We start from the raw sequence: 8,923 nt of genomic DNA, 5'->3' as shown, positions 1-8,923 counted from the left end.
CCCACTGCCTTCTGTTTGAGTGAGAGGCTGGGAGGAGGAAGACTCAGTGGCCAATGAGCAGAGTGTGGAATTGAGACCTGCTTGAATTTTGCAACACACAGCATATTTCATCCCTCACATGACGCATAAGCAGCCTTCTGGAAGAGACAGTTTAGAATTCTTCTGAGTTCCAATCTTTTGTCCAGTTGTTTGGTGTTATCACTTCGTTTCTGAGCGAGGTTCTGAATGCCAATGGTAGCTGGTATGGGATGGTTAAGAAGTTCTTTGCCAGGAAGTCAGCATGGATAGGCAGGAGCAGCGCTGCATGAGTTCTTCAGCACTGTCTCAGTGGACTTCTGACACCTCCTCTGAGACAGACTATGTGGCCACTGTCCAGAGCCACTCACTCCAGCAGAAGGATCGGAGCTCACCTCAGTGACTCCCACTTCAAAGAACTGCTTTGAGGCCCTCCTGGACACAATCCTACCTGCTGGAACTTTTGCTGTCTGTTTTATTAGCCCTGTGCCCACACACACCTGGATCACCTTGGCAGTTACTGGGAGTATTAGTTGCTAAGTCGTGTCTGACTTGTGATCCTATGGACTGTAGCCCGCCAGGATCCTCTGTGTATGGGATTTTCCAGGCAAGAATATTGGAGTGGTAGCCATGCCCTCCTCCAGCAGCTCTTCTGGATCTAGGGATTGAACCCAGGTCTCCTGCATGGCAGGCAGTTTCTATCACCAGGAACCCATGGTTATCTCTTGTTCCAATCACATCCATGGAGTCACTTAAAGCTGATGGATGCGAGGCAGAACATCTTTTGTGACCCCCCAACCCAACCTCACCCCACATTTAAATACAGCTCTTTGTAGAGACCTATTTCTGATGTACTTAAAAGATTCATAAATATCTGGAAAGCTCTTTGACATTCTCTCAGACAATATTCTGTACCTTTGGAAGGCTCTATTATACTCACTGAAAGCCAAGCTGTGCATTTTTCTTTTTTACCTTCACTTTTCATAAAAGGTTATGCTGACGTAGATCTTACTAACAAAAAAAAATCTTTCTGATGAAATCAGGATAAATAATTCCACACATCAAGTGGGGAAAAGGGCTTTGAATTGGTTTCCATGGAAATCTGAAGATGAAGTAAAGTAATAATTTCAAGGCAGAGCAGCTGAATTGAAGATAATGGTAAAAATAGTTTGATAAAGAAAATAGAATAAAGTAATCAAGAAGCCTCCAATCAATTATTCCTTTGTTTACCTTCCAGTGATTAATTTGTCTGCGTTTATTAACCCGATGAGATTAAGCAGACCTTCCTAGTGATTTATTTCGTAATTGTTTCCAAGGTTTGACATAAGCTGTGGAGTTATTGAAGGTGGAGATTTAAATTCAATTACTCATGAAGCAGGTGGTGCCTCTCCTGAAAGAATATCTGGATTCACGGCCTTCCTATGCTAACATTATGAGTGAGAATTATTAATTCATCTGATAGTATCTCCCAAAGACTTTTAGAAGTCATTTGGCATCCACATACTTCACAAGTCAGCAGCTTCAGAACTGAACTTGAAGTAACAGAGAACCCAGAGACAAATAAAGGATTTTATGGTAAAGACTTTTTTTTTTTTTTTTTGGCCAGAGCCTCCCTGGGGCCCTGGGCTGTGGTGCTATCATGAATGGCATCCACTTGAAGGGCAGCTCTGGATAAGATCATGCTTTATTTTGACAGATGAGAGAGACAGAGAGAGAGACACACACACACACACACAAACACACACACACACATACACACACACACAGATTGAGAGATCAAGAGAGGCACCTTGAAAGTCTTGCAATGAAATGAGTGAAATGAAATGACTAATTCATTTTTGTCTCTGTGGTCATGGTTATATATCTTTTTCTATTCTTTCTGTGGGTATAGTAAGGATAAACAGGGTTCTCCAAACACTACTCCAGGCGCCAACTCGCCATCATCCGCAAAGGCCCGGAACACATCTAAGAATGGGAAGTAAGTGAAAAGCGCCCCCATGCATCTGACATAGCTGTCACAAAGCCATGTGCTGTCCTCACTTTGTCATTCATTCATATTCATTCAGAGATTTGCGGAATGCCTTCTGTGGGCTTCGCTTTGGTTTAGTCACTGGGGAATTTAAATGAGTGAGGCAGGTGTCAGGAATATTGGGTGCACGAAGGACTAAAGAAGGGAGAGGAGAGAGAGGAGAGCATCAGGAGGTGACTTTGGAAAGAGAGCTCTTAGGGCTGATTGTGATGACAGCCAAGGACTTAGAGAAATGCAAGATTTGAACTGTACTTCTCAAAAACTGAGGAAGAGAGAAGCAGCGGCACTGATCAGTCATTTTATGATTTGTAAAATCCATGAAAATCTGTCTGATCCATACACTAAGATTTGGGGTGGATTTAGAAGAATCTGGAAAGCCATTCCATAACTGGCCTGGTTTAAGTGCGTGTACATGGTAACCATATCACTGATGTACATGATATGTGTATTCTTTTCCTGTGGACTGACCTGTACTGAGACCTAGCTGAAACTGTCTTTTTGATATTGCCAAAAACTTCGATTGGCTGAATATTTGGGATGTTAGATTTGCTCTTTTCATTGATTCCATGAAACAATGTTGGCTGACCTCTCTCTTTGGCTTTAGCAGAGCATGGCAATCGGAGAGAGTGTGATCTCTTGCAGATAAGATATCTCCAAGTAGGTGCTCCCTTTTCAAAGTGGCTGAAGTGCTTTGGTGAATGACGGGTCCTCTTCTTATAAGCCCTCTGTCTCAGTGCTGTCAGGCATTGTGACAGGCAGAAATACAGCCCCGAAGGAGCACCCAGCCCACATCCAGGAGAAAATGAAAGATGCCTTCATCATGCTAAAAGCTCTAATCTAGCAATAAGCTATGTCACTACAAGAGCACAGCTTTGCTACGAAAGGTGAATTTGTAACGGTCACATATCTTATGTATTCAGCATTGGGCCATAAATGCTGCAGTTTGAATATGATCTTATTTTCAATTCCCAAAGTGAAAGATCTATTGGCCGCCTTTTTCCCCCTCTTTTTCTCCTGAATACCATTTCAGGTTTGCATATAAAGTTGAATGTGCTCTATCCTGGAGAATATTAAAAGCAGTGGTGAAGACATAAGACGGCCTCTCAGAGCAGTTAGAACTCGTTTCAGTTATTTATCGCTGACCACCACAATCAAAATGCTGTATAAATTATGAAGGAAGGGAATTGATGCACACACTCTCCAGCAGCTGACTGTTTCCAAATTAGTCCCAATTCATCGTCAGCATGTGCCCGCGGTTAACAGAGATGGCATTGGAGAATCACTTTGAACTCCACGCTTGCAGAAACGGCAGGCCCTGTCTGGGCATCTTGTACACACCTGTCCCGCTGACAACTGCAGGGCACCTCTCCATGTATTAGACCCTGAGGTATAATTAGGGATACTTGTGATTGCTGTTGTGCTTTGAGAGGAGCCTTGTTTTGTGTCTTTTGGCTTTGTGGGAACCCAGACTCTTACCTTGTGAGTGAAGAGTCTCAGTGAGCCACAAAAGAGCAGTTGGTAGAATTGGAGTTCAGATGACATAGGGAACGTGTACCTAATACCATTCCCGAGTTGTTCACATAGGAGGCCAGCATAAATACATTCTTAAGCAGATAAACACGATCGTATAGCCCACTTGCTGGATCTGGACAGCTCCCAGGCTTCTGCCATGGTGAGGGCCTCCCTGCCCGCACATTCTGAGCTAGGTGTCTTTTGTCTGTCGGATATGTGTCCCCCAGATTGTGCTTGTTCTTGTCAATTCTTCATTCTTTGGCGGGGGGTTATTGATGAAGAATAAAAAGTTCTCCAATAGACAGTATTCTCTCCAAGGATATGTTTCAGGTTCTCTTTATCTTATCTCCCATCAGTTGGCAGGAAGTTTTATTTTTAAAACCCTTTCTCTACATTTTCTCCTTCTCAGAAAATTTTTGTCAACAGCAGCAGTACTGACCTTCCATGAATATGATGAGACTATCTGGGGGAGGAGACATTTTCCCACACCTTCTAGAACAGAACAGTGTCTGTCAATGTTTAGGAACACATGTTATTATTGGTAAGAGAGAATGGTTATTTCCTGGATTTGGGGGAGTGTGGTGGGGAAGGAGGGAGCTAGGTGGGTTTCTGCCCTATCCCCGGGGTTTTCCCCATGGTGCCTTTTCACAATAGTCAGCATTTGGGGTGGGTGTTGTTCTGCTGGCTTTTCTCATGTTATTTGACGTAATAACAGGGAGACATGGAGCAGTTTTTAAGAGTTCCTCTGTGTTATTTTGAGGCCAGATACAGTCTGGGAGATAGAAGGTGTGTTCTTCTCTGAAAAGTAATTGGCCTCCTCTCTTTTGAAGACAAGTTAAGCTGCCTCAGATATACCTCACGACCCCAAATAATAATGACCATTATGTGCTGAGTGGGTGATATGGGCCAACCTCTGTCCCCCAGCACTTAATACATTTTGTCTCATTAATTCTCACCTACCAAAAGCTCATGAAGTAGGCACTATTATTATTTCCATTTGATATATGAGGAAATGGAGGCTTGGAGAGGATATTGTATGCTTGTATGGGGTGTTCCAATGAATAATTTTGGCATAACCCTTCCTTAGCACCAATAATAGTAATAATCATCACTAAAATCTATCAAACTTTGACACTGTGCCCTTGTGCTAGACCCTGGGCCACAGAGACAAATATAAGATACAATAGGTGCCCTCAAGGAACTCACAGTGTTCGTAGAGGACAGAGGATGGCAATGTGGTATTCACAGAGAGGCAGTCACAGAGGCTCCATTGGTGGACCCAACAGAGTCACCCCAACCAATGCCGAGGTCCAGGTGGAGAAGACATCATGTGGGGATATCAATGAAGGCTTCTGAGAAGTGACCCTTGAATCCTTTAATTGTCTCCATTTATCTCCCATGTGGCAAGGCGAGGTCAGAAGAGGAAAATGCAAATTTATCACTAAGATGGACAGAATCCTCTCATGTTGATGAAAACAAGTGAGAGTTGTGGATGAGGTCAAAAAGCTAAAACTGAACAACCAATTGTGCCTTTTTTCCCAACCTCAATTCATTTGGGGCCGACCAACATGCAGTATAGCAGGCTTAGTAGGTTAAGAAACCTACAGCTTAAAAGTTGTGTCATTCTGCTTGCTCAATTTTATTGCCTGCATCTGAATCTGGGTAGCCAGCCCTCTGTTTCAGGGAGGAACAGATGGAATGGGATATGTCTGAGCAGCAGAGCCAGACTACCCTGGCAATGACTTTCAGGGAGGTATATACAGTTTATTCTATGCTAACAGTGAGACAAAATAACAGAACAGGAAAATAAAAAGCAGTTGCAGAGCCATACCACGGAGATCAGGAAGCATAGGTTTGGCAGAGGTTGATCAGAGACCAAACAGACCAGGCTGCCATATTTAATTTAGTTCCCTGTGCTAATGTGAGTCTGTTATTCTGTCTGATGCATCAGGCCACAGATAATCCCTTTGCTGATCCATTGGGTTATTCCCAACAAGCACTTAAACCATCAAGGCTGCTGCTGCTGCTGCTGCTGAGTCGCTGCAGTCATGTCCGACTCTGCGACCCCATAGACGGCAGCGCACCAGGCTCCACCGTCCCTGGGATTCTCCAGGCAAGAACACTGGAGTGGGTTGCCATTTCCTTCCCCAATGCATGAAAGTGAAAAGTGAAAGTGAAGTCGCTCAGTCGTGCCCGACTCTTAGCGACCCCATGGACTGCAGCCCACCAGGCTCCTCTGTCCTTGGGATTTTCCAGGCAAGAGTACTGGAGTGGGGTGCCATTGCCTTCTCCAAACCATCAAGGCTGAGCATGCATGAAACCACAGGAGCTGTTACAGATTTTCTGTTTGTATCAAAACATGTTCACATGTCACATGAAACCAACTCTTTTGTTTACCAGATAAGGACTCAAGAAGGGTCAGTCACTTTCCCGGAGTCACACATCTAATCAGCAGATGTCAGCCTAGAATCCTGGTATTCTAATACTTGTCCTGTGATCTTTCTACTTCAGCGTATGCTGTAGTTCTCCCAGATAGCAAGACACTTTGGTTAATCACACCCTCAAGGCTTGGAGCCTGGTCTCAGGATGTCCAGCTGAGTGCTATGCCCTTCATACACCACCATACCCAAGTTTGTGGATTCTGTCAGCCTCCATGAAAATGGAGACCTTGGGGAGAAGTTGAAATCATTTCATTAAAAAAAAATGTAGCAGTAGTGATGACGAAAGGAAATAGCATGCACTTTTCAAATACTTCACTATTTCTCCAAAGTACCATATTCTAGTTGTGTTTGGACAGTTACCCTTTCTCAATATTACTGTTGAGCTATCTTGAGCCTTTAACACACCCCTTCATTAAGAAAGCAATTAAGAGAACTTGTAGATTACTATAGCTGTTTTTCCTCAAGTCAGTCAACCAAGGGTGAGGATGTGTGTATGTGTGTGTGTGTGTAATATTCAGAGGCATAAATTTAAAAATTAGATTGTAGGCAGTTGCAGATGATGCTGAAAATCAATCAGTCCTCTCAGCCTGAGATGTTTTTCACATAGACTCAGGGTATGGAAAGACAAGGACCAAATTCAATTTGCAAATACTAGTGGAGGACACGAATATTACAGGACCAGGGCAGAGCACCCAAGCATGGTGCCTGGTAAAAGATATCATAAATGTTGGATTCAGTTCCATAAATGTCAGCTTAAATTAATTAAACTGGAGAGGGAAGGAAGGACGCTAAAATGGAGGAAAGGGAGGACAGAAGGGGAATCTGAGATGGTTAAGTCAAACCTTACTGACTTGACACATCTATCCAGAGCCAATCCTGGTAGCAGATACCACAGGAAGAGTGACTCCAACCTGTTTTTGCTAAACTGTCTCATAATGAACAGGCCTCTTTCAGCAGTCTCTAGATGAGCACCGTCAGGAGCACATAGCTTCATATATAAACACATCAGTCCTTTGGTTTTAGTTGGCAGGACCCAAATGGAAAACTTTCCTGCTTTAGAGTGAAAAGGAAAAGTCCTGGCTGTTCTGTGTGGATTCAGTGTGGTGCAGTTTTATGTTCAGACTGAGTTGTTTACAGGTGGATTACTAGCGTCCAAGTCCTGTGTACTATGATCTCATGATTATGTCATTTCCTCTCATTGAGAGCCATGTATTTCTTCTAAAACAGTAGGCTGTGACTACCGCCAAAGCCCCTCGTTTTGCCTCTCTGTATGAAAGTGTGTGTGTGTATAGTTTCACTTCAAAATTGTGGTATGCTGTATGAGTACAACAGTCAAATGGCCAAGTATTTAACTTTTCAAATCATCGCTGTAGTTTGATGCAATGATGATGTCAGTAATGCTTTAGTTTAGCTATTAGGCTAAGTCTAATATCACAAAGGTTTGTAAAAAACCAAAGCCCCAAACTCACTCACTCTCTCTTTTTCTCTCCACCTACCCTCCCTGCCCCTCCCTCTCTGCTGTTGCTCCTTTGTAGAAAAAGACAAATGACAGAGACATAAGCTGATGTCAGAATGTATTTCTAAGAACAACATGGAGTGGAGTGTGCCCGAGAATCAGGACATTTGTAGCCTAATTGCCTTTTTCCTCCCATATTCCACATCCAGGATAGTGCAAGACCTTTGGTCACAACAAAAAGGTCATATCTATCCAAGAAGGTAAACTTATTAATAGGACAGGAAGCTAATAGAAAACATTTGAAAAGGACTTTTAATAACAAGGGGTCAATAGCACATAGGTTTGGCATACTTTGATGGGGCTGTTCAAAGAGCTGCTTAAATAAAACAATCATGCAGTCTTGTGTGTATTTGCAAGGACATCAACTATGGAGTCAGATGCACCTGGATGTGAATCCTGGCTCTATCACTGATTAACTTTGTACCTACCTCCTTGGGCCATTGTGAGGATAAAATTATCATAACCTAAGTAAGGCTCTTCTAGTGCCTGGCACATGGCAACTGCTTAATAAATGTCAACTAGTGATTATGCTTGCCTCAGCTGCCAAAGTACTGCAGCTGGGAACAATGTGACCTGGCCAGTATGATCCTAACCAAACCAGAGCTCTGGTTATCTGCTTTGCCAGCTCCAGAAATGGGGAAGCAGAAGCCTCAGCACCGCTAGCAATACATACATCATGCCCATAGATTGAGACAAGAAAGTCCTGGACCATCCAGAAAGAAATAGTCCAGTCATGGAAATAGTTCCTAGTAGATACACCACCGCATCTCTGTGATGGTTAATATACCAACTACCATCATGTTAATAAAACCCCCCTAAGGATCTGACTGCTCCTGGTTCTCCAGCTTAGTCAAGAAGAGTGTTCTGTTCATGAGCCTTTAGAAGGGAGGAGTCATTTTTCTCCCTTCTCACCTGCCACACAAAATCATGGACTCCGCATGCTGCTTTCCAGAACAGGGGTCCTCGATAACTCTTCTTTTTCCTCTGTGGCATACATAGTTGAGAACTCTCATCGACACTGCTCTGGTGGAGCTCAGGTTACGTCCACTTTCCAGGTTCTGGCTGGAATTCCATTCCTCTATCTCACTTGAGAAGGCCTAGGGATGCAAGGAAGGGTAATGTTCAACAGGACTCCTCCATTTTCCTCCAGGTAACAAATCTCTGTCTCTCCGTCACAGTCCCTCTCTCTCTCTGGAACTCTTTCTCCCTCCCTCCATCCCTTCCTCCCTCCTCCCCCACCCATCTATCTATCAGTACTCCATCTTGCCCTTATACCTCAATATTTTTTACTTTTGGCTCAGTTCTTTCTGACCTCAAGGAATTACAGAGCCTAAATCAATGGCATCTTCTAATGCCTCTAGGCCAAATCTGTTGTCTTTCACACAAATACCCAATCAAGCATGGCCCACT

At 43.5% G+C, this 8,923-nt stretch overlaps 1 protein-coding gene across 6 annotated transcripts in view; it reads left to right on the top strand.

Moving 5' to 3' along the window:
- Positions 1-8,923, top strand: part of HS6ST2 (heparan sulfate 6-O-sulfotransferase 2) — a 397,215-nt gene that overhangs the window by 349,240 nt on the left and 39,052 nt on the right. For 2 of the 6 annotated variants that reach the window (XM_044937420.2, XM_044937424.2), the window contains exons 4-5: positions 1,907-1,993; positions 3,966-4,097. The exons of 2 other annotated variants lie outside the window; for them this stretch is intronic. In XM_044937420.2, the coding sequence (XP_044793355.1) occupies positions 1,907-1,993; positions 3,966-4,097 (219 nt within the window). The remainder of the gene's footprint in view (positions 1-1,906; positions 1,994-3,965; positions 4,098-8,923) is intronic. 2 more of the 6 variants (XM_044937421.2, XM_025277118.3) reach the window with 2 other exon arrangements.

The sequence above is a fragment of the Bubalus bubalis genome, chromosome X (genome assembly GCF_019923935.1).
Source record: "Bubalus bubalis isolate 160015118507 breed Murrah chromosome X, NDDB_SH_1, whole genome shotgun sequence".
NCBI lineage: Eukaryota > Metazoa > Chordata > Mammalia > Artiodactyla > Bovidae > Bubalus > Bubalus bubalis.
This window is presented reverse-complemented; position numbering and strand designations above follow the sequence as displayed.